This window comes from Colletotrichum aenigma, assembly GCF_013390185.1.
Source record: "Colletotrichum aenigma strain Cg56 chromosome Unknown KSG_Cg56_contig01, whole genome shotgun sequence".
Classification (NCBI taxonomy): Eukaryota; Fungi; Ascomycota; class Sordariomycetes; order Glomerellales; family Glomerellaceae; genus Colletotrichum; species Colletotrichum aenigma.
Window position 1 is genome coordinate 2,244,572 of NW_023500907.1, and position 23,747 is coordinate 2,268,318.

At 55.2% G+C, this 23,747-nt stretch overlaps 8 protein-coding genes across 8 annotated transcripts; 3 read left to right on the forward strand and 5 right to left on the reverse strand.

The window, feature by feature from the left end:
* Positions 1-187: 187 nt before the first annotated feature.
* On the reverse strand, positions 188-1,297 carry rds1-1 (Protein rds1; the record flags this gene model as incomplete). Its single annotated transcript, XM_037315864.1, has 4 exons — positions 188-334; positions 392-919; positions 977-1,124; positions 1,182-1,297. 4 exons carry the CDS (start codon positions 1,295-1,297, stop codon positions 188-190), a joined length of 939 nt encoding a protein of 312 aa, XP_037186078.1.
* Positions 1,298-2,158: 861 nt separating this feature from the next.
* CGCA056_v000604 (putative lactate 2-monooxygenase) lies at positions 2,159-3,443 on the reverse strand (the record flags this gene model as incomplete). Its single annotated transcript, XM_037315865.1, has 2 exons — positions 2,159-3,096; positions 3,149-3,443. The coding sequence occupies 2 exons, from the start codon at positions 3,441-3,443 to the stop codon at positions 2,159-2,161; spliced, it is 1,233 nt and encodes a 410-aa protein (XP_037186073.1).
* Positions 3,444-4,124: 681 nt separating this feature from the next.
* Positions 4,125-4,878, forward strand: SLD5 (DNA replication complex GINS protein SLD5; the record flags this gene model as incomplete). Its single annotated transcript, XM_037315866.1, has 2 exons — positions 4,125-4,249; positions 4,338-4,878. The coding sequence occupies 2 exons, from the start codon at positions 4,125-4,127 to the stop codon at positions 4,876-4,878; spliced, it is 666 nt and encodes a 221-aa protein (XP_037186072.1).
* Positions 4,879-5,777: 899 nt separating this feature from the next.
* On the reverse strand, positions 5,778-9,359 carry CGCA056_v000606 (uncharacterized protein; the record flags this gene model as incomplete). Its single annotated transcript, XM_037315867.1, has 1 exon — positions 5,778-9,359. The coding sequence occupies one exon, from the start codon at positions 9,357-9,359 to the stop codon at positions 5,778-5,780; it is 3,582 nt and encodes a 1,193-aa protein (XP_037186075.1).
* A 5,004-nt stretch (positions 9,360-14,363) lies between these two features.
* Positions 14,364-15,364, forward strand: CGCA056_v000607 (uncharacterized protein; the record flags this gene model as incomplete). The annotated part of the gene is made up of 2 exons (XM_037315868.1): positions 14,364-15,107; positions 15,170-15,364. 2 exons carry the CDS (start codon positions 14,364-14,366, stop codon positions 15,362-15,364), a joined length of 939 nt encoding a protein of 312 aa, XP_037186074.1.
* Positions 15,365-15,535: 171 nt separating this feature from the next.
* On the reverse strand, positions 15,536-17,311 carry CGCA056_v000608 (putative U3 small nucleolar RNA-associated protein 18; the record flags this gene model as incomplete). The annotated part of the gene is made up of 1 exon (XM_037315869.1): positions 15,536-17,311. One exon carries the CDS (start codon positions 17,309-17,311, stop codon positions 15,536-15,538), a length of 1,776 nt encoding a protein of 591 aa, XP_037186081.1.
* Positions 17,312-18,355: 1,044 nt separating this feature from the next.
* Positions 18,356-20,949, reverse strand: CGCA056_v000609 (Pseudouridine-metabolizing bifunctional protein; the record flags this gene model as incomplete). Its single annotated transcript, XM_037315870.1, has 4 exons — positions 18,356-19,331; positions 19,385-19,678; positions 19,742-20,409; positions 20,515-20,949. The coding sequence occupies 4 exons, from the start codon at positions 20,947-20,949 to the stop codon at positions 18,356-18,358; spliced, it is 2,373 nt and encodes a 790-aa protein (XP_037186080.1).
* A 1,756-nt stretch (positions 20,950-22,705) lies between these two features.
* Positions 22,706-23,623, forward strand: CGCA056_v000610 (uncharacterized protein; the record flags this gene model as incomplete). The annotated part of the gene is made up of 3 exons (XM_037315871.1): positions 22,706-22,862; positions 22,915-23,207; positions 23,258-23,623. The coding sequence occupies 3 exons, from the start codon at positions 22,706-22,708 to the stop codon at positions 23,621-23,623; spliced, it is 816 nt and encodes a 271-aa protein (XP_037185107.1).
* Positions 23,624-23,747: the final 124 nt, after the last annotated feature.

A 23,747-nucleotide genomic window follows, 5' to 3' on the forward strand; every position in this document is an offset into this window, starting at 1 on the left:
AACTCCCGTCTCAGTAACTCAAAATATCTTTATTCAGTAACCCGAAGCGGATGAATATGATTTACATAGAATTACGCTGGGAAACTGAGGCAATCGGCTGCCCGGATATGAAAAAGTAAAAAGAGGTATTAGATAAAGTATGTACCACGTTCCCAGGCCTCCCCTTTGGGACTCTCGCTCAAAGAGTTTAGTGGTAAGAAGCGTCGCCGACCTCGACGATTCCAACGCCAGCAATCGTGTTCTCGTCCGACACCTTGGCAGCGGTACCATCGGCGGTGCTGAGAACGACGTAGACCTGGCCCTCGGCGCCATCGGGGATCTCGTTGGCAACGTACTGCATCGCTTATCAGTCTATGAACAACGCGCAGAGTCAGAAAGGGGTAAAACTCACATCGTTGCCGCTGACAGTAACCTCAACATAGTAAATGTCCAGACCGCTGTAGAAGACGGCATACACCTTGGCACCAGCCGGGACGAGTCCCGCGGCGGAGGCAGCAGCGTACGCCCCGTCAAAGATGACGATGTTGCGTCCCTTAACGAAGCTGGTCTGGATCTTGGGGAAGGCCTTGAAAGGCAGGGCAGGTGTGTTCGGGGCCAACGCCGCAACGAACGGCACGGCGAGGCTGTGGACCTGGTTGAAGTCGAGGGGAGTGTCAAAGGCCTTGGGGAAGGGCTTCGCGCCGAGGGCAGCGCGGATGTAGGCCGAGTGCCGGGCCTCGACGGTCAAGATGGAGCCGGCGGGTGTGACATAGGCCTTGTCCGCAATGACAGCGGCGGCGCCGAGGTAGGCCGACACACCTACGCCCTCGAGGACAGAGGCGAGGGCGATGAAGTCGTGAGCCTTTGTGGTAGGGAACTTGAAGGTGGGTGCGTCAAAGACGGAAGTTCCGAGAGCCGTCTTGAGGAAGTCCACGTGGGTCTACAGGTTTGTTAGTATTATTCTTTAGGAAACTTCACTCATCAAGATGGAACTGACCTTCTCATCCTCGTAAATGTTCTTCAGGTTCTTGTAGAATCTGCTGCCATCATCGGCGCCGGCGAACTCGCAGAAGTCTGCCTCGGTGTAGTTGGCGAGACCCTGTCCGTAGAACTCGCGTTCCAGATACTCGAGGACCAAGGCATACCTTCGCGGGTGGTTAGTTCAGGCATCAAGAAGAGAAATACCTGCAACATGGACTTACTGGAGAATGGCTACATCGCCGCCCGGAAGAGGATCGTAGTTGGCCCTCTTCTCCAAGGGAGCACCGAGGACTGAAGCCGCCGAGGCAGCAGCGACGAGGATTGACGATGCGCGCATCTTGATTATTATTAACAAGGATACAAACGAAGATTATGAGCTTGGATCTAAGAGAATGTAGAAGAGTTGGATAGTGGATAGAGGGATGCTGCTATACTTCTTTCGTTTCTCTCTTTTTCTTGGGAGCAGTCATCGTATTTATTCACCCCGGCTGTCAGCATGTGGGCTGTGACGATGCTTGAGCCGTAGAATTCACGGCGAGATTGCTCAGAAACATTGCATACGGATCTCCGCGGCTTGAAGGCGTTCCGTGAGGCTATTGGGCTCACTGGATGCATGCTAGCGATAGTCAATCTCGTGGTGACCAGGCGTGGCATTCCAAGCAGAAAGGATCGACCCCGTCACTTGGCGCGTTGCCATCAAACAATATCGTGTCGCCCCCAAAAGAAGAGGGCCAGCCAGATGACCCGAAGGGCCCGAAGCCGCGTGAGACACTGTCTATGAATTCAAGTGTGTTAGTGAGTGAGGGGCTTTTACCCCAGGGATGAGCAGAAATGACTACCGAAGCTTGGGTCAACGAGTTCGGTCGGATGAAGGTCCGGAATTCTCTGAAAGTGCGGAGCAGATCTGGAATGTTTTTGGTGCACGATGAGATTGGTGCTTGCATTAGAGTATGTTAGCTCGAGGCAACGCCAGCAGCCGACAGGTTAGCCTGGTGGCATCTCTCATTCCCGTCCTCAATATCACCGGATGATATGCATTCCGAGACTGGTCGCTCGCGGCACTACTACCTTGTCAACACAGAGCTTCGATGGGGAATCGCTTGCGATCTGCGCTTTCCAATTAAGCTTACATGTCGGCCTAACGATGGGTTTTCTATTCCAAAGAGGGATGATTTCATCCACTTGCCGCGGTCCACACTCAAAGGTTAGCCTTAACGTCCCCGCCATAACGAACCTGGCGCAAGATGGATGGCTTCAACTCCGACACGCCCTTGAAGCCAGACAATCCCATAGTCAGATCCAGGTCAGCCAGCAAGCCAGCAATAACGGCTTTCGCCCCCTCCTTGCCGGCGATGCCCAGGCCGTAGATGGCTGGCCGACCAATGAAGACAGCTTTAGCTCCCAATGCGAGCGCCTTCGCGATATCCGCTCCAGTGCGGATGCCCGAATCGAACATGACGGTAAGCTTGTCGCCCACGGCACCCACAATCTCAGGGAGCATCTCCAGCGAGGCGACGCCGCCGTCGAGTTGTCTTCCGCCATGGTTGCTGACGATGATGCCGTCCATGCCATGTTCAACAGCCAACTTGGCGTCCTCTACACTTAGCACGCCCTTCAGAACAATGGGCCCATCCCAATTCTTCTTGAGAAGAGCCAAGTCTTTCCAAGTGTGATGGTCACCCGGGAAAGCTTGGCTGATCCAGTACCGGGATGCGCTGATCACGTTGTCCTCGACCGCCTCACCGTCGTTCTCCGCCGCAAACTTCTTTCGGAAGACAGGATCGCTAAAGCCGACCGCGTTGCCCGTGCCGGTTATGAACGGAAGGTAGGCGGAATCCAGATCGGCAGGCCTCCAACTCAGCGTCACGGTGTCAAGAGTCACCACAAGAACCTTGTATCCTGCGGCCTTTGCTCTTCGCAGCAGAGAGCCAGTGATGTCGCCGTCCATAGGCCAGTAGAGTTGGAACCAACGATGACTGTCGCCCATAACGGATGCCACCTCTTCAATTGTAGAGGTCGCAGCTGTGCTGAGGGTGTAGGGCACGCCAAGCTCTGCGCAGGCGGAGGCGAGTCCGGTCTCCTTGTCTTCATGGAAGATACCCTGGACACCGATGGGAGCCATAAGGACCGGTGAATCTGGGCATGTCTTAGCCTTGAATAGCCACTTCCCCCGGGGCTTCAGACGTACCGTAGGTCACACCAAAGAGCTCAGTCTTCAGGTTTCGTGGATTGGTTGGCTTCAAGAAACGAGGAACTATCTTCCACTGCCTAAAAGCGAGGCGATTGGCGTCCATGGTAGAGAGCTCGCCGGCACCTCCAAAGACATAGCCGAAGCACTCCTTGCCCATGGCCTTTCTGGCCTGCTCCTCCAACTTGTTGGGGTCTGTCGTCACGATGGGCAATTGACCCGTCATGATGCCCTGTTGGTAGATGCTGACGGCATAGGAAGAGTAGGGATGGCGGCCTTCGCCATCGTCGCCCATTTTGAAAAGTGAATTCGTCTACGGTTGTGAAATTGAATTTGATCAAATTGACAGCTTTGCCGACTTTGTAAGAGTTGTTGAACAACCGGTGAACATGCAAGATGATAGCTGGTTTGTGATTCAAGTCTGAGAGCTGCTGAAGTGAGATTGGATTTGTTTAGCTTTATGAACACTTCGGAGTCTGCGGAGTTGGGGTCGAGTGAGATGCCTCGGCATAAGCTTTCCGTGCAGCTTCGTCATAGTAACATCAAAAGGCACTGCCTGTGTCCCAGCTGTGATGCTAGTTCCCCACTGCGAGCATGGAGCTGCGGAACAGATCCCGGTGTAGCTTGGTTCACTTGAACCGCTATGCAAATCATCGTAGCCGAGAACTCTGAAGAGAAAGTCGAAAGGGGTAACATATTGAAGAGTGAATAGCTGAACTCTCGATCATGAAGATAGAGAGTTGCTCTTTCCCCACAGTCTCTTCCCGGTACCCCCAAATGTACCCCTTAAGACCCCTGCAGTGAGCTGCATCCACAGCGCGACGTGTGACCCCACCATCGAATTGTGAATTGCCTTACACCCCGCGATTCTCATTCTTCCAATCCCACCGCCGAGTCTTCGACTTCCGTCGCTTTCTACACCGAACCTCACACAATGCCATAGCGCACCCCGGCCAAACCAGCACCACCGCCACAAATGGATATCGACGACATCCTCCGGGAGGTCGACCCCGTCTTCCAATCGATCCCCGCCGAGACACGCGACCTGCAAGCCTTGACGCGCGCCTGGGTGGCAGAACGCTCCGCCCCAGAGCTCCTCGAGTAACCCCCCCCCTCACTCTGAACCAAATAAAGAAAGACGATGGGCGAAAGAGAGACGAAGCTGACTTTTTATCGCGAAATAAAATAGATGGCCTCCAGATAACCTCTTCGAACGCGTCAATGCCCGCATCAAGGCCCAAATCGAAAAAGTGGAAGACCTGACGGGCGATATGGACCCCAAAACGAACTTCGCCCTGATCGTGATCCAGACCGAGCTCGAGCGCTTCAAGTTCCTCGTCCGCAGCTTCCTCCGCGCCCGCATCGCCAAGATCGACAAGCACACCCTGCACTACCTCTCCTCCCCGCTCCTCCGCGGCCGCCTGTCCGAGACGGAGCTGGCCTACGCGACGCGCCACCAGGCCCTTCTGCATAACCACTACCTCTCGTCCTTCTTGTCGTCCTTCCCGCCCGCACTGCAGAATCTGAACGATACGGCGGGGAACATCAGCATGATTGACGGTCCAGACCTGGATACGGCCGTATTCATTCGACTCCTGCGGGACGTGGCTGTGGAGGGAAAGGGCACGGATTCGGATGGTGTTGTGGACGGCAAGACGGGTGATATCTTGATCCTGAGGTGGTCTAGCGCCAAGACCGTGGTTGATTCGGGCGGCGCTGAGCTCGTCTGAGCGATTGGAGCACGGAATGGACATACAAGACGGGCTGCGAAGCATGCATTCGCCGACGCGGATCCCGGGGTCACGGCAGACGCGGCGACTGCATGGTCGGGTCAAGCCGGAGAGTTGGCAACAGCCCTTCTCTTCGCGGCGTTGACCTGCCCTGCGCAGGGTGGCGTGACATTCACTCGCTAAGCCCACGTGGTGATGTCAACTCAGGTCAAGGATCCTGGGTCAGTCGACTATTCTGGGGAACTTCAGCCTTGGAGGGGACGAACGCCCGGGGATGGCCCCCCCCCCCCGCGTGTTCGGAAATGACAGTCGTACGTCTGCCCCGCGTCGGGCCTCTCCGAAGTCAGGCTGAGCATCTCCGCGTTGCCGAGCTACAAGATCAACGTCAATTAATGGTGGTCAGACAGGGGAAAGTGGCCAGATTTTGTCAAGGAGGCCGGAAAGGAGGGGCAAATTGACGCAACTCCTTCGTGAAGGGTGCTGTTGCAATTTGGATGGAAGCCATATTCGCTATGGTGCTTGCAAATCAAAGATAGATCACGAGAATCATGAGGTATGATGGCAAAAATTTGATACATTTTCCAATACTCGTGCATGTCTAGCAATGCTGCTGCGGCCGGACTCTGCGGGAGTCCAGCTGGAGCCCTCTTTTTCTAAATGACCTGTGCCCGCCATGCATCGCTTGCGAGATGAAATGGAACCTTTCCAGATTCCAGAAAATGCCCCCAAAACGCCAAATCGCAAAGAGTCAACGGAATTCCATCCGGACAACGTCTCCGAACTCCTAACCCAAGATTCCCAGTTTCCAATTATCCTATGTGCCGTCCAATGCCTCCCAATGCCAGTTGCGATCCTCCCAAAGTCAATGACCCCATCCACCTAGGGATTCGTGCGTGTGTTCAAAACGCATAAGCATTACCAAGTCCTAGTACACCAGCACCCCCGATTCCTCTCGCCTCGCTGTTGCGGCGACTGCTTGGATTGCTGTGACTGCCTGGCACAATGACCATGCCTTTATCGTTCTCGAGCTTCAACAAAACCTGTGACCTCTTTCTCTCCAAACCACCCTGCTTCTTCAACGAGGCTAGACCAAAGAGGGCGCCGCGGAGCCCCAGATCAAGACGACTTGATTCGTGAATACCAAAAATGCCCGCTGTTGGCAATGAAACTTTGCGGCCGTGGCCCAACGACATTGTGCTCCTATTCTTCAGTGTGTACAACGGATTTGGCCGAGGATACAATGCACGCGGGATCGACATCTTGCGGTGATGTCCGAGATAATTGTCGATAAAGTCGTCGGCAGTGAAAGAAGCTCTCGGGAGTGTCCAATGGGATAGTGGTTTTGATTTTGCGTCATCGGGGCCTGGGGTATCATCGACTGCGAGTTCGGGAAACGGCACAGTTGGCTCGGAAGGCTCTGAGTAGTCCGAGTCTTCAGTCTCTGTCATCAGCGGAGAGGTGGAGGGTTCATGGGGCTCATCGTCCTTGTCCCTGAACGAGGCGGAGTCTGACGTCGGCGTGCGCGGGGCCTCCGACGATACAGACGGTGCTTCGTTCAGAACAAGGAAGGACGGGTCCCGGTGAATCTCGGCGGCAGGGTCAAGTCTCGGCTCGCGGGGTTCTGCGGGAACCGGAGAAGGCTTCTCGGCTTCGGGTATAGGAGAGGTTTCGATGGTCTCGGGAACGAGAGGGATTGGAGTAGGCTTGGTGGTGTCATGTGAAGACGTACAGGCATCGACCTGAGAAGTCGGGGCGGGCTTCTGCTCCGCGTCCTCGACAACCGGATCGGTCTTTGTCACCTCGAGGAAGTCAGGCGCGCTCGTGGTGTTGTTGGCGTTGAAGTTAGAGGACATCGCGAAATCCAGGCTGATGGGAGAGTTGAGGCTAGTCTCAGCCGCGGTGGCAAAGCTAGAGGGACTAGACATGAACGCTGCTGGTGCGATAGAGTCCGCATCGTGATATTCGCCGTCTGAGTCGTCTTCGTCTTTCTCGATAATTGGTTCAATCGCATACTCCAAGTAACCCTCCAAGGGCAGAGATGGCAATGCCGGTGGCGTTGGCTCCTCTTCCGGGGTAATGACAATCGCAGGCTCTGTCGTCGACTCCTCGTCGGGGGTAATGGCAACCACAGGCTCTGTTATCGGCTCCTCGGCTGCAGGAGTCAGCTCTTCAACCGGGGCCTCAGGCGCGGCAACCTCTTCCTCCTCGACGGGCACACAGCAGTACTCCAACCAACCCTCGAAGACGGGCTCTTGGGTGGCCGTTGCCTGCTGAGGCTCGAGTGAGTCGGCCACAGGTGCCGATCGAGACTCAGCCAAATTCAACCCGGACTTGGATTCTGGGACCTGGACATCTTCGGGCTCGTGAGTGCGCTGCGAATCAGCCAGTGAGCGCTTGTCGGCATCGGAGTCAATCGATGTCAAAGACTGCCGAGAGATGGAGCGAGGTCCCTTGCCAAATAAGTTGAACTGTCGTGGTCCGTTGAAACGCGCCATTGTTAGAGTCGACGGTCCTACGGCTGAATCTTCAATTAGCTCGCTGTCGGAGGTCTCGGAATCCGCAATATTCGGGTTCGCATCAAACGGCTGGGGACGGCCTGATAGCGTTCGCAAGAAGGTGGGCGTAATCAACAAGCTCTCGCGGGGCGTACCAATGTCGCTGTCAACAAGACTAGGAGTTGACGACGAAGACTGATAAGTAGAAGTGGCATCTTCGGCCGACGAAAAGGACAGACTCTTCGATGTTGCTTTGGCAGGAGTTTCAGGCTGTTGCGAATGCCCCACGGTGCCCATGACGCCGTCGGCCATCGTTTCAACCCCACCATCACTCTGAAGCGTTTCATCTCGTGCCAAAGGTTCGGACGGTTCGTTGGAACTCTCATCGAAGGAGTCCGGCACGGGCCCATGCGGCGTCGGGATCGGGAGCGGGCTGCTTGACGGCAAAGCTTCCATCTCAGCAGGGTCATTCGCTGCAGAGACGGGGCGCTCGACCACACGGATATTCTGGGGTTCGGCATCGGACAGCGAGCACGTGTCTTTCACCACCATGGAGATGTCGGATCGGATTCGGTCCTTGAGTCTCGTCAAGAACATCTCCTTGATTGTCGCAGGATCTTCGCCTTGGCGTTGTCCCGTTGCGTAGTATGGCGAACGGGCCACGAGAGTCTTGTCCAGAACCAAATGGCCACGCTTGTGGACCATGAGAGTGATGCTCATGTCGTGACCACCGAGGATATCTGCGACACCTGTCTGAACTCGATCGAGGACGGCTTTAACAGTCCTCCTAGAATAACAAGCAGTCGAGGCGAGACAGACGGCGAACGGTTTCTCTGCCTTCCAACCCCGGCCAGAGAGTTCGTAAACTGTCAGTCGGAGATCATCCATCTCGTTCAGCTCCTTGTCGGTGTCATCTCGCACTGCAGTAAATGCGTGCTCGAGTTGATTTACAAACTGTTCACAGTCAAGACCATTGGCGTCTTGAAACAGCAGCAAGTTGCTGTCGAGCTCACGGCGGAGATGTCTGTGATCCAAGCCCAGCTGATTTCGGATTTGGAAGTTGACGTGAACGGCGTTCTGTTCTGAATGGTGACACTCCTCCAGGTAATCGAATCTGTTGCAGGACCGATGTTGCCTATCGAAGGACATCTTTCTAGAATCCAGAGAGCGTTGCATAGCTGTCGACAAGACCCAGGCCATGTCCTCGCCATGAGACAGCGTTAGTGGAGAGCTCTGAGTGCTCTTGAGGGTGATGGTCCGTTCCCATTCCCTTTGTCTACGGGACTTGCATCGACTTCGGAAATGCAGGGTGATTTCGTAGCCAGGGACAAACTCCCAGTCTTGGGTGGTATCAATGAAACGTGACTGTGGAATGTGAAGGAGAGATACGGGGTTGCTCAGGGGCTTGAGAATCTCAAGCTCGCTTCCTGATCTCTCGCGTATCTTGCCATGCATCCATCTGAAGGACCGGTCGTGGAGCTTAAGGAAGGAACCGATAATGCGGTCGGTAGAGCGGGCGACTTCCATAGCCGTTGACTTGTCGAGAGGGAACTTCTGATATGACTTGAAGGACTTGGTTGCCCATGGCTCCGGTCCTCCTCTGTAAACTTGGTAGATTAGCTCGAACCGCAGCGGCTTACCATCTCCAATTTGAGGGATGGAACGCTCGAGAGCGGTTGAGTCTCTGCGGGTGAGCAGCTCGGTTGAGCAATGTGTGAGACGACGGATGAGGGTGTGGCATAGTTGGTCCGTCGGTCGGAAGCCGTGGGAGGCCTGATACTGCCTTTCGTAGGTGAGATCGAGGGACGGCTGAAACTTGATTGTGACTTTCACAGACAAGGCAGTCGATGGCGTCTTTTCGAATTTAGGATCGCCGAGTCCTGAAGCAGTTCGAGGTCGCCCCGGGCTGGAGAGAAGGAACCTCCTCTGAATACCCGAGGCGCCTGAGTACGACGTTGCAGGGCGAACGAGGTCGGCCTCGGCCATGACCGTCAGATGATTTGAAGTTGAAGCAACCCCAATAAGTTGGTTGATGGTGGTGGTGAAGTCGAGGTCGGCTACTAGTTTCCACCAGGCTCAAACCGAATCTCCTTCAGATGGCGCCCGGGGGAGGAAGGGGGACGCCGGGGGTTTAAAAAAGCGGTTTCGAATCGGAGAAGGACAAAGTCGAAAATGGAGCCCTAGTGCAGGAAGGCTCCATCGAATCATCCATTCAAGTGCAGTAGTACGACAGGGAAAGCAAGGTCCAAGAGTTCCAAGGCTAAGGTATTAGCGACAGGACCAAGGAAGACTCAAAGTGACGAAAAAGGGTAGGAGGCGGAAGGCTTGGGGAAGCGCATATGTCAAGCACGAACAAGGCGCAAGAGGCTTGCAAGACAAAGAAAACAGCCAAATGCGCGGGAGCGGGTCACGCGAGGAATAAGTATGAGATGTTATGGCAATGATGGTGGTGTGGTCGTGACGCGCCGCCGCAAGAGGTTGGGCGACCTTTGGGAACCCATGGCATGATTATGCCCATTATGGCCCAGAACAGGGAATTGCCGGCCAACCGGGGAAGCCTCTGCTGAGGAAGCTTTCCGGCGCAGGACAACCTCTGATTGCGATTCTTTGGGGCCCTTCTCCCCGTAGGAGATTAAGGTCAGGGTCGCAGTTCCACGCTCGTGGGGATAAGGCTGAAAATGGAAGGGAAACAAGCAGCAGGTCGTGGAATAACACCCGCATTGCTTGGGTCGAGAACACGACCTGAAGGCCCAAGAAGAAGGCGTAGTGTCGCAGTGATTGCCGTGGTGATTGATTGACTGCCACACGGCCGGACGGCTGCTGCGTTGTACCGTCGCAGCGAATGATGGCAAGACAACACAACATGACAACAAAAGCGGCTTCAATCCCAACCGTGTTCAACTTCCGTCCCGTCCGTTGCTTATCTCAGTTCCGAATCCAGCAACCCGAAGGACAACCCAACACGACGTTGCGTTGCGCTCGAAGGAGTGCGGCGAAGCGCTGCGCTGCGCTGCGCTGAATGACTGCATGAGATATTTGCGACGTCTATCAGGAAAAAAGGAAGGCCAAAGGTGCCGCTTGGCCAGGTGCCGAGTCTTCCTCGTTTTTGCTGCGGCTGCTGCTAACTGCTGCACCTCATTCTGGAGCTGCTCCTCCTTCGTGCGTCTGCATGCTGTGCGGTGTTTTTTCCTGTGTTTAGCATGTGCCTCGCATTGCAGTGTCCTGCCTCTTTGCAACGCATAACACCGCTGGATACCACTAACTGCAGTGACAAGGGTAGCGAAAGCGGGCACAGGTGGGCGGCAAACCGCACCGTTTGGGTCGACGGGGCCTTTTTTTTTTTCCCCCTCCCTGAGTCGGTCGTCGGCGTCAGCGATTTGACCAGTCGATCGACGACTCAGCGATGGCGCTGTGTAATTGACCAGACTCGCAGAGGCCCATGGGTCAGGCGCACGACAGACGGACGAGAGACCAGGCCGCGCGCGAGACGGCCGGACTGGACGGGGTGACGGCCTGGGCTGAACCTGGGCGTCGGGAACTCTCGCTAAAGCGCCTGAAGAAACCCGCATCCGTCATCAGATCCTGGCATGATCTCCGTCAGAACCAGCTGCCAGATACCGACCCAGGGTGAGGAGAAGCGCGGCACAGATCGGAGAGAGGGGCGGCCACAGCAGGCAGGCTGTGACTGCGAGCTCGCGGGCCTGGCTGGCGGTCTGACCTCAATCTCTTCTCGGTCACGTTTTTCGCAGTAGCTGCACCAGCGGGCGGGCGAGGCAAGTATTTCCTCTGCTGCTGCATATCGAAGTGCCGTTGGAACTTGTCTGACGGTGATAGGTAGGGCGTCCTGCAAGACAGAACCTGGAACCCAGGAAACAACAGCCAACACCCTGCCTCCGAGCCGTTGCTTGACCCAGTTGCGGCTTGCCCAAGACTTGTCGCAGAGTCAGGGAAGCGAAGACGGGTAGCAGAAAAAAGGAAAGGAAAAATCTTGACGTTCAACTCGCTTTGAAGAAACCCCCCGCATTAACACTGCACTGGCCAATGGAAGTCCTTGCATGAAGATGAAGCGACACTTGTGGAAGCATCAAAACCCACAATGCGCGCCAATCGGGGCTCCGTATTACATAAGTGAGGGCTCTCCGCAAACGCAACTGCACGCCAACATCAACACGGAAGGCGAGGAGCACCGCAGCACCGCAGCACCGCAGCACCCCAGAGTGTCAAGGGGTCGGTCAGCCCCGGGGCCGCCAACGCCACCATCCCTGTCGAACCCACGCCTGCGATGCGTGGTCAGTCCACTCTGTCCACTCCGATGGGATGGGACAATCCACCCAGAATGCGCCAAAGTGGGAACCGTGTGGAACGGAAGACACTGAGTTTCCCAGGGACCAAGCAAGACAACGACGACGTCGTTTTTTTACTCTCTCCAGCGATCGAAGAGTCACTCTTGCGCGGTTATCTTTCCAGCCACGCACATTCTCTCTCAGCCGCCGCCTCACTGTTTGACTGTCTCGTGCCCACTGCCGCAACCCCTCTGTCCCGAGCCGATGGCAGAGTGGGCTTCATTCCAAGCAACATGCAGGCCGTTTACGTGCTCTGCAGTAGTTCCGAGACATGAGCACGCCAACCGCCGCCCGCGCAGTCCCTCTGCAGCCCCGTCATGCGAAAGTTCTCACCGACGATTGGCGACTGTGGGGGAAATGCTTGTGAATTTTCACCCTTATCAGACCTGAGGTATATCAAGACTCCGCGGCGGCGTCCAGAGTCGCAAAGTCGCACAGTCGCGCATCTGGCGGTCTGCTAGTCGATATTTCGAAACATCGATCACCGCTGGAAGAGAAGCCATCCTACGAAAAGAGTCATTGATCAACTCTAAACTCTAAGTGCGCGCGCACAGATCAGTTCGTCTCGATCGAGTCGCGGAAATGCATCGAGGTCAAGGCTCAAGCTCCTTGCTGCTTCCAGAGCTCCAGGGAAGTCCGTCCTGCAGCCAAGAGATGTCACGACGTCAAGCCTCTGAACGTTGCTGGCGTCACCACTTTGAGATAGCGTTCATCCGGCCCGCAAACGGTTGAAGAGCTGTTGAACTCTAATCGCCAAACCCGCGTTCTGTGAGTCGTCATCGATGCCAGCTTGCCAGCCTCAAAGCGTCCTCGTCCCACTTTGTCACTTTATTCGAGGGGTCCCCGGTGGCTTGAAGACACTGAGATTCTAGATCCGTTCGTTCCGTATCAATTGGGAACGATGATGCCTGTCGTCTTCGGATGGGCTGCTTAGCTCGCCCGAGACATGAGACGGTTTTCGTTTCTCAGCTACTTTTAAAGTAGCCGCAGCTGAGCCAAAAGATGAAGTACCTGCATGGCGTCCATTCGAGAAATGGAATGGGAGCTCTGATGAAGCTAGGAGGCATGAACATATTGGCTCGTCGTCGTCGCTGAGTCGGCTCGATATCTGCTTTCGGCCTTTCTTGGTCGGCCACTGCCAGCTGGATTGTAGATAAATGGTAAAGGTGACGAGACGATGAGCATTCAACTGATTGTTTCCTATCTGATCGACCTCCGCCTTGCCTAGTTGTCTCGACATCAACAACATGACTAGGCTTCTGGCCACATCGTGTAAGTCACACGTCAGAGATCAATCAAAAGCTGCACTACTCAAACCTGAAGCCCCCTCTAATTGCTATGTTATCATCATGACCATCGAAGCTGCTCATGTTCATTCCGTAGTGAATGTACTGGGGTCACCCATTGCTTCAAGGCAAAGGCTACCCTTCGATATTAAATCTTGCCTAACGTTCAGGATTGATGGAGCTCTGACAGGTGAGCACATGCTTACTCGGTGGCAGGGCGCGTTCTTTGAAACTACTTTATTGGTCCTCCACCCTTCATACCCAACGCCCATCATTCACGAGGCTCTGCCAAATACATCTCAGGAAGGCTATGAGAGATGTGGACAAAACTTGGTCTCAAGTACGTACTCAGGTCATATAGCACTCATCCCAAGAAGCTTTTCAAGCACATTAGCTTCTGCTATAACCTCACACAAGATAAGATGTATTAAGTTGTGAGTGAGGATAAAAGATAAAACTGGCTGTTAAGGCTTAGCAAGGATACACAAGACAGTCCTTTTCGCAGAGTATCACAAAGACCATAGTTATCATATCTGATCCATCATTCAAAGCTAAACATGATAGCTCCATGAATCTTTCTGATAGGACTTTACAGTTACTGTAGGCTCAACTCATCTCACTTGCTTATATGACTGGCTGTGATCTGTTTGTTATAGTAGTAACTATTCCATTTCAAAGCCCAGTATCAGTTCTCAGACACACTATGTCAGTTGTGATGAAGATGAAACTCATCATTCGTCAAAAGACTAAAAAGCAGAGAATCGAATTCATTCATTCAAAACTCCCGAGTCTTTGAGTCTTTGGCCAGGCCATCTTTGCGAGCTTTGACCTCAATCATTTCCCTGGCACTCTAACTTCCATGTCAGTGAGGTTACCCAGCAAAGACAGACGGAGCTGCCGTGCACTGCAGTAGTCCATTTCAGTATATTGTCGTGGTTGTGATATGAGTTTTGCGCAGTTCTTTGGGTTCACCCATTGTCATTGCAGCCCGCTTCTTTGGCCATGCATTACTTTCTCTGGCAGGCCTTATGTCGAAGACCATCAAACGGTACCCTTCAAGTCGAACGGGACCTTGCAGCTCTTTCCTTCGTTTGTGCCCTCTCGATTTAAATCTCACCTTGACCTTTGTCTTATATTTTGCTTCCGATTTCTTCTCTGAAGTTTTCACCATACATCATCACAACCCTACAACATAGGTTGGCAGCCTATCTGCCTGCCCCCCAACACGTCCCTAGGAACGAAATTCCATCTAATCAGCCTCTTCTTGCTCAGAGGAACTACCTTACTGAGGTAGAATTGCACAGACAGCTCTTCGGATCGACAACTTGGCTTCACAAATTAATTGCACCTGCAACAACAAAATGGCTACCGACAAGACTAACCAGGAGAACACCGGCGGCCGTGTTCAAGAGGTCGATCAGCCCGGCTCTGATGTCGAGGACTGGGAGTTTGTCCACGAGTACTCCTTCAAGTATCAGTCTGGCGACAACAGGTCTGTCAACGAGAAGTCTGCCCGCGATGCTGTTGTCAACGGCGTCACCAAGAGCCCCACCGTCGACGATAAGCAGGCCGACGGCGAGGTAACCGACCAGCAAGAGGAGGACATGACCACGGACGTCGATGAGAACTTGGCTGCCAAGAGAGAGAAGAAGAGAGAGAAGAGACGTGCCTACAAGAAGCGTGCCCAGGAGAGACGCGCCCAGGAGAAGGTGCAGGAGAAGGTGCAGGAGAAGGACACCGTCGCCGATGTCACCAACCAGAACGAGCAGATCTCCGACCAGAACCATCAGAAGCTGGCCGAGACCCTGGCTGAGGTCACCTTCGCCAAGAAGCAGATTGACGATGAGATCCGCAGTCTCCAGAATGCGCAGAAGGTTGCGCAGAACATGGTCGACAAGCTCAACGAGGAGATGACCCAGAAGATGTCTGATATTGGAATCGCCGACAAGGAGACCGACAAGAAGACCCAGAAGGAGGCCTTCTTGGCTGAGCTCATCTCGGACTGGGATGAGTACTTTGGAGATGGTGACCTCGACGACTGGCAGCGCCTCTGCGGTGACTTGGGTCTGCCCACCGACCTGCCTAGCAAGACACAGTGTCGCAAAGTAAGCGTCTGAGACTTCATAGCCTTCGAATACACGCTAACTCCACGGGTTTTATCTCTCAGGCTATCAGAACTGTCCACGTCAATATTCGTCAGTTCCTCGACGCCGTCCCCAAGCCCGAGACCGTCATCTTCTTCAAGAACGTCTACAAGCTTGCCCACTGGTCGCGCAAGAGCAAGAAGTTGGTTCCCAAGGATCTCATTACCCGCGGAACTCCCATGCGCGCCCTCATGCGTGAGCTCAGTCGCTGCTACTAAGCATGGAAACGAACTTCGGCCATTTGTCTTGGGTTGGATTGGAATCAGAGATGGATAGGGATCATTGGAGGGGTATGAAGGGATTCTGGTATTCATGGAACAGTAATTACCCAGCAGCCAACTTTTGATACGCCAGCCGTCTATACAAACTTCCTGCCCGTGCTCTCTGCTCTAGGACCGTATCTCCCACAGTCTAATCTTGCCCGTGTCATTACCAACCGCCAACAGATCGCTCTGTCTTCCAAACGCAACAGCAGTGACTCTACCCAGAGGGGTCTGCGCCGTGGGCCAATTCCTGTAGACGGTGCAAGTAGGCAGGTGTACCAAACGCAGCGCGTCCTTCTTCTCATAACTACCAAAAGCCATCAGCTGGCCGTCCGGAGAGAACGTCAGCGTCGTGATGGGCGTGACGAGCTGCTCAAAGGTGCGCGTCGGCTCGGGGCGCTCCACAACCTTGACCTCGCCCGCCTTGGACTTTGTGACGAGCGCCTCGCGGTCGTAAATGTTGGTAATACCGCTGCTGGAACCGATCGCCACCCACCTGTCCTCGCCCAAACATTCAGGGCCCTGGTGGCCTCCCAAAGCGATGACGATGCCGCCCACACAGCCCTCGTCATGCCATACGGCGCGGAACTTGCGGTCATCCACGCAGTACTCGCCGACGGAGCCGTCCTTGCCAAGAATACTGAGACCCTCGCCGTTGCTCCACCACACGAAATCCGCGATACCGTGTCTGCTGTCGAGGCGCGCCGAGGCGATCCATTGCCTGGACTCGGTGCTGATGATGTTGACGATACCACCTCCCTTCCTGGTGGATGCAACGAGACCCATGTACCGGCCACAAGGGCTGAGCTTGAAGCGCTCCATGGTCTTGTGTTCGTGTTGGTGGCCCTGCACCCGGGCGGTCTTCTGCACCTGGCCGGTCTCGAGGTCCCAGCTGTGGTAGAACTTGCGACGACCGGCGAAGAAGATCTGGTTGCCTGACGGGTAGAGGAACTCGGCGCGGCGGACGTCGACACCCTTCGCTTGCACTGAGGTGAGCATCGGGTTCGGAGTAGGGTGTGCCGTCGGGTTGATGTGGTGCAAGTACAGGACGGACGAGACGCTGGAGGAGAGGAGGACGGGGTATTTCGGGTGGAAGGAAAGGTTGTTGACAGAGGCCTTGTGAGCGTCGGGGATCTCGCGCGTGCGCTGGATGTCGATGGTCTCTGGCCTAAGGCGGGTCCTGCCATTCGAGTCCTTGCCAGCAAGGCGGTGGACGTCGCGAAGGAACTTCTCCAGCGGAGCGGCGGAGAGGTCATCGTCGCTGCCCTCCTCGTCGGAGCTGATGGAGGAGTCGGAGGCAGCGGCTGACGACCTTCTTCTCCTCTTCGAGGGGCGCTCTTCAGATTCTTGAGCCCACTTCGGCAGGGGATTCAGTCGGAGGAACTGCTGTCGCAACCTTCTGCTGTACTCGGCGCCGCTAACGACATCCTCGCCCTCGCTGATTCTCAGCTTCCGTAACCTCGTCGCGTTCGCCAGGGACACCGTCAATCGCTCGTCATCACTGTCCTCCCATGCCGGTGCATTGGGATCAACAGCGGCGGGTTGCTGCTTGCCGGCTTGCGAGCCCTTGGCCGAGGGGACACCGGTGTCGAGCATGAAGAAGTCATGGTCGGCGGCATCCTCTAGTGTGGTCTTGTCTTGCGCGACAAGTTGTTGATTCCTCTCCTTCTCCAACCGTTCGATATCGCCCAAAACATCGTTGCGGAAGAGCTGTTCGCGAAAGTCGGCCTTGCCTCCCAGTACCAACCGCTCAAGTTCCTCTTCGTCTGAATCCTTCTCGTCAAAGACAGTCTGCGGGTTGCGCTGGCGGATGGCTTCTTCGAGCTCGGATTGCTCAGATTCCGAAGAGGAAGTGATTTCCTCCTCGTCGGGGAACTCTTCGAAGGGCTGCTCGTTGGCCATTGTCGGGGTCGTGGGAATGACAAGGATTTTGAGGTCTTCGGCGCACCAGCGATCGAGGTGGGAGCGGGTTGGCGACTGCAAAGACGTCCAGAATTTTTTTACTGGGGGCGCACAGCCTTGCAGAAAGACGCAGAGTCTGATTGGCAGATGACATCAGCCACAAGTGGCTGGTAGCCAATGAGACGAAGCTCTTTCCTCAGGCTGAAAGTGGGACACTGCCCCTCATCACAGCTAGGAAGCCAGGGATTGGACAACATTCTTACCACTTTCACAGACCGAGCTACTACACATTCTATCACCCAAGGTGCGTACGTAGGTAGGGTATGCTGAGTGAACAGTTATGCTCCCTTGGTTCAGTGTAATAAGCAATTCGAAATACCGATATATCGAGAGACCTGTTTAACGCCATTGTTGAGGACGGGAGTTGGCCGACCATGACTGGAGTCTTCACTCTTTTTCTCAGTTCATTGCGGGGCGTCGACCTTAGCAGACGACAGCATTTTAAGGTATTCAGGTCAGAGTGTGTTTCTATACATAAAAGTATGTCTGAAAATAACCAGAAAGTTACCATTGAAACGTATCTGAGGCTATTTCTGGTGTTGTTCCTCTATGACGAGCCTGCCTTCTGTCCGGGCATCATGGCGCCAACGCTTCTGAAATTTGGAGCAAGCTAATGCAGGATCGCGGATGATTAGGAAGTCCTTCGGTTAGGGAACCCAGTATGGAATTTGTCGGGATTTCTCTGTGATTTTAACCACTTTAGAGATGTTACTACAGCATGAAGGCCCAGTGACCAAAGGCCATGCCGCACTTTGGTCAGGAATCCTACCGGTTACCGTACCCTCCGTCACATCGTCTCTTTACCTTTCCTTTCACTGCAATTTTAACCATCCTGGAGGCAGTACTGCAGCGTGAATACTCGATGCCAAGAAACATTCCTCCAAAGCCTCCCGATCCTGAGATTCGCATTTTTGCTGCACTTGAAATTTGCCTAGACCTTTGGCTGATTTCCACAGTAAAGTCCTAATCCTGAAAGTTCCGCCTTCAAGACCTCGCGGCAGCCTTCAATGCCTCATCTAACCGACCCAAATCCGGGCTCACACTCTCATGGCTCTTCAAAGTCAATACCGCCGCCTTCTGCGCAACATCAATCAAGTTCTGAACCTTGCCTCCCTTTGCCAAGCCCGCAATCATGACACCCAGGAAGGTATCTCCAACACCATTGACTGACACAATGTCCTCAATCGCAACCTTCTCCGCCGGTGGGAAAAGACGCATGTACACGCCTCCAACAGTAGGATGATCAACAGGCGCCCTCGTAAGAAGCCACCTCTCCTCGTTCCTGTCCTTGAGACGGGGATCGTCCCGTCCCAGGATCGTAGTCAACAGCACACCCTTAGACCCCAGCTTCGTCACAAGTGTGGGGATATACGGCAGAAGATGGATAGTCTGCACCGTAATACCCGCATCCGTCATCTCGGCGGACGTAAGCTGCACGAAGCGATCCCTCGCACCGCGCATGTTGAACGCATCGATGACCTCAAACCACTCCGGCGTGTCGAAGAAACCGTTCTCCTTGGCAGCCGTGTACATGGCCGTTAGCTCAAAGTTGTTCGGCGACGCAATATCGATGCCCGGGTTCGGGAACACGCCCAGGTGGGGGTGCTCCTTGGGGAAGAGACCGATCGACTTGGCCGTCGACACGGGCTCGAAGGCGACGCCGCAGGCCTGCTCGCGGCCGGCCTGGATCCAGGCGCGGATGTCCTTGGGGCTCCAGTTGCCGTCGACGACGAGCCAGCCTGGCTTCGCGCCCGAGACGGCAGACTTCCAGTACTCGGGGAAGGAGTGGTTGGCAAAGATTCCCATGTCGGCCATGGCGACCACGAGGTTCTTCTCGGCGTCGTTGACGGCGACGTATTGGGCGGTGCGGTTCGAGTGGTGGTACTCGGACCCAAGTTGGCGGATGTAGGTTGTGTCGAGGCCGGATGACTCAAGGGAGGATAGGACCGTCTTTCCTGCGCTGCGGGAAATTCAGTCATGTAACATTCGAATAGGGGAAGGGAGATAGCTTACACATCGTCTCCGACCATGCTGCAAAGGCGGACGCTCATATCCTTGCTCACTCTGTGTGCGGCAAGGGCGACATTGTGACCGACACCGCCGATGGACTGGTTAATACAAGCGGGGTTGGAAGTGTGCATGTGAGGCGAGACCTCCTTCACGCCGCCCAGAGGATGGTAGTCACAGCTTAGATCGATAGCTACCGAGCCTGCAACGAGGACATCCGCCTTGCTCGACTTAGGGGCTTCGACTTTCGTCGCAGGCTTTGCAGCAGCGTCATATCCGGTAAATAACTTGCTTGAAGAGCTATCTACGCAGTCAGAACCTATCTTCTGGCTGGGCTATATACACACGAAGCAGCTCACTTACACGGACTCCGTGCCCTCGTTCAGCATTTTGGACAGCTCGACGGCGATCTTGGTGGCCCGCGCCACGTTGTTCCTCACCAGCGCTACATTGGCCAGCGTGCTCCTCTCCTCTGTCAGCGCCCTGATCCTGCCGAGGACGTACGGGGTGTTTCTCGCTCCCGTGAAGCCCTTCTCCAGAGCCTCGTTGACGGCCGTCTCGATGACGGCGTCCATCTCTTCACGAGGAATCGCGTGTTCTTCGGGGATGGGGTTGGCGAAGAGCATGCCGGACTCAATGTTCAACCTCTCCTGGGCGAGGATCATGGCGGCGGCTTCTCGCTCGGTCTCGACGACAAGGGGGCTCTTCGTGCCGCTCTCACGGACCCAGAAGGCGGGGAAGTCAACCTTGCCGGTGCGGCCATCGGCGAAGGTGGCGACGAAGGCGCCGTGGGTCTCGAGGAACTCAAGAGTGCGGGGGATGTCGAGGAAGCCCTTGCAGCCGGCGCTGATGACGGCTACGCGGGTGCGGCCGAGCTCAGTGAGGTCTGCGGAGACATCCATGCTGTTTTCGCCGCCGCGGTGGACGCCGCCGAGGCCGCCGGTGCCGAAGATGCGAATTCCGGCGAGGCGGGCGAGGAGCATCGTGCCGGCAATGGTTGTGCCACCGTGAACCTTACGGCCGGTCATGCCCTGCACTGTGTTAGTGAACGTGATTTTCATGTCGGGCAAGCGAGGAGGGAGAATGCCAGACAGCGAGTCCAATGTAATGAGCAGACTCAATGTGACGGGACTTACCAAGCCGACCAAGTGAGCAACATCTCGTCTGGAGACCTTGCTGGCGGTTCCAGAGTTGACCATGAAAGCAACTTCTTCCTCGTTCAAACCCACGACAGGTTGTCCATTGAGGATACCGCACACAGCAGGCACACCACCGCCCTGACGGACGACGTCCTCCAGACCGAGATCATTGCCTAGCGCGCCATGAGTGTAGATGGTAGACTCCAAAGCCACAACGGGCTTGTTCGTTGCAACGGCGTCGGCGACTTCGTCCGATACACGCAGAAGATCCTTCAAGCCGGCCGGGGTCTGGTAGGCGGCGGCGCTCATGTACCGCTGTGTCTGGCGCCCGAGGATCGTGCCGGCGGGGGCGATGCAATTTGACCTCCGGCAGAGCTGAAGCTGTGAGAGAGATTGTCTCGCCAGCCGGCAAGAGGAGCGCGGGACGATCATGTTTGCTGGCTGGAGCGTGCCTCGGCACACGGCGTGCGAGCGACGAACAGGTAGCTAACGGCGCGGAATTGGTCGGTGGCAAACCCGTTCCAAGAATCGAAAGGTGCTGTTACTGTGTGAGCGAGTCCACTGTAGTTCAGATGTGGTCAATTGATGCTATCGCGATGCGTATGAGCCAACTGCTGTACGAGCAAGGCCGGGAGACTTTTATATGAATTGAGGATGAGGTCGGAACCGGCCGAAGTGCACACGCCCTCTCGAAGACATTGTAATCGGGAGGGCGATCCACTGAAGAACACGGTTTGATCCACTGGACCACACTGTCTCCGCCTATCAGGTCAAGCTCAATCGACCTAACCTACCTAGACCCTCAGCGCCGTTAGTCTCACTCTTACCCTCAACTATTACCTGTCTCATGGAAGTCACCGCAGTGCATCAAAAGGACATCCTTTTGACTGCTGCGACGTAGTCTTTGGAATACAAGAGATTAAATTCTCATCTGACGGAATTAGGGACTTGATCTCAAACAGAGTAAGCGCGGCGAGTCTCGTCAAGCTCTGCCCTGGGCATCGGCCGCGCAAAGGCCGGTCAACTTGAACATCTTGTGGGATTCAACGCTGAATAAATGAGATAACGGCGGCAAGTCAGAATACACTTTCATGTGTTCTTCGCCTCAGATGCGCTGCTCAGTCGCCATCGAGAATGATAGAGGCAAGAACATTTCTCACACAAAGGGAGGGGGGAGATATCAAGATTTTATGAGTTTAGGCAAAGAATATGACCTGTGACGATATGAGTGAGTGGAAGCATGAGGGAAAGAGAATTGAAGCTCCTTGGCGGCGGAACAGCGAGCCGAAGAGACCGAGGGGGCCAAAAACTCCACTGGTTTAGCGTAAAGCGTGTGCTGTGGGTTTAATTAGGCGTTGGCTCGTGCGTCACAGCGTCTCATTTCCATTCAGCGGGGGCCACCATTCGACTTCATGGACATTGCAGGAATCCGTCCTCCACCGTCTCTACGCCTGTTCAATCTGAAACCTGCCCTGCATCAAGAGGGCGTCGCACCCTTCGACACCCGCGGGGCTGCCATCTTAATCCCCAGCTGTTATATGGCTTCTCTGTCGTGTTCCATTCGCTCTGCCCTTGCCCACGTCATGCACAGACGAAGGGCAGATCGCGTATCGTGAGCCTGCCAGCCTGAGCCTGTCGCGATGGAACGCCTGGCCCGGTGCTGTCATCCGGGAGGGACACGGCATGACTTTAATGCTCTTAAGTTCAAGGTTATCTGCCGTTCGCCGTGTCGGATCGCCGCTGTCAACGGGCGAGGAGGTGTTCATGGAACGGATGGGAGGTTCCAGGCTTTTGCCCTCTCTGCCAGCGTCGGCTTCTTTTGGTAGAGTCAAGACCTGCGGACGTCCCAGTCTCTTGGGATCTTGTTCTGGTCTTATTTTTCCGTCCTCCCACCCTCTTCATCCAACCCATCCCAGCACCCATCCCGCGGGTGTTGAATGCTCATTTCCTGAGAGTGAGCCCGCATCTAAATACCCTCTGTTTTAGGGCCGGTTCCCACTTTTCCCTTCGTTTTGCTGAATCCAGGACCCTGTCATTCCCAGAGTCTTGGATGCTTCAGGCGGCCTAAATACTCATTGTTGCCGTCCTTCCGAGGGCTTGCAGCTCTGATCCTCTTCACCCGTTTTTCGCGTGTCTCGATTCACTTGTCGCCGTCTAGCTGCAACGCAGCGTTCATACTTCCGTCAAGATGGTTTCTTCCCTTTCGTTCGCGGCGGCGCTGCTGTCTCTGTTCGCGGCCTCCGGCTCGGCCCAGAACCTGAACTTTACGATTGCCAACGGCCAGATCTTTACGCCCGGTCTGGTCATTCTCGACGCCCCACAGCCCGGCACACCACTCGGAGGAGGTAAGCATCTGATTTTCAATAATGGTGAGCTTTTTGGTGTTGACAGATGCAGACAATCTCCATGTTGCGCTGGACGTATCCACGAACGGCAAGATGCCGTTGCCGCCTTATGCCTCCAACAGCCCAACCAAGATCTTCAACGTCACAATGTTCCTGTCGAGCTACACCACTGGCCGTAACTTCACCATCACCAACGGCACGGCATCAGCCAATAACGCTAGCTTGGGCGACATCATGTTCCAAGAGCCCGGCAGCACGGTAAAGCATGTCAACTGGATCTGGCCCGACTGCCTGGTCGGCGATGGCCAGCCAGCTTCGACCGGCAGCGACCGTGGCGCTTACAACGTGCGCCACCCGCCTCCTCCACACATCCCTCGCGCTAACAAGCTTTCCAGATTTCAATCCGCCAAAACTACCGCCTAAACGGCGAAGACCACTACACAATCTTTGACGTGCCGATTTCCGTCACAAACAGCATCTCACAAAAGAACGGACGGCCCTCCTGCGATGCGCTGAACAACCCTTTGCTCAGCGACCAAGAACTCAACGCCACAGCCGCAAACGCCATCGGCGTCCTCTTCGCGCCGGGAGACTCGACGCAGATTGAAGTCAAGGCTGGCAACGGCAACGACGACGGGCTAGGCGACACCAAGCCGGAGGCGACGCCCGGCGACGGCCTCGGAGCCGGCAGCACGCTCAGCTGGAGAGACGGGGCGCATTGGCTGTGCCTGCTGAGCATCGGAGCCGCACTGATGCTGTAAGTGAGACGGCGGATCAGACGTAATCATCCTATTTTCGTGATACCCGGGACGATGTGCTGTACATAATAGGACATGGCTGCTTAATCGAGCCGAGAGACTTGCTCGTATTCGTTGGCGGGACGGA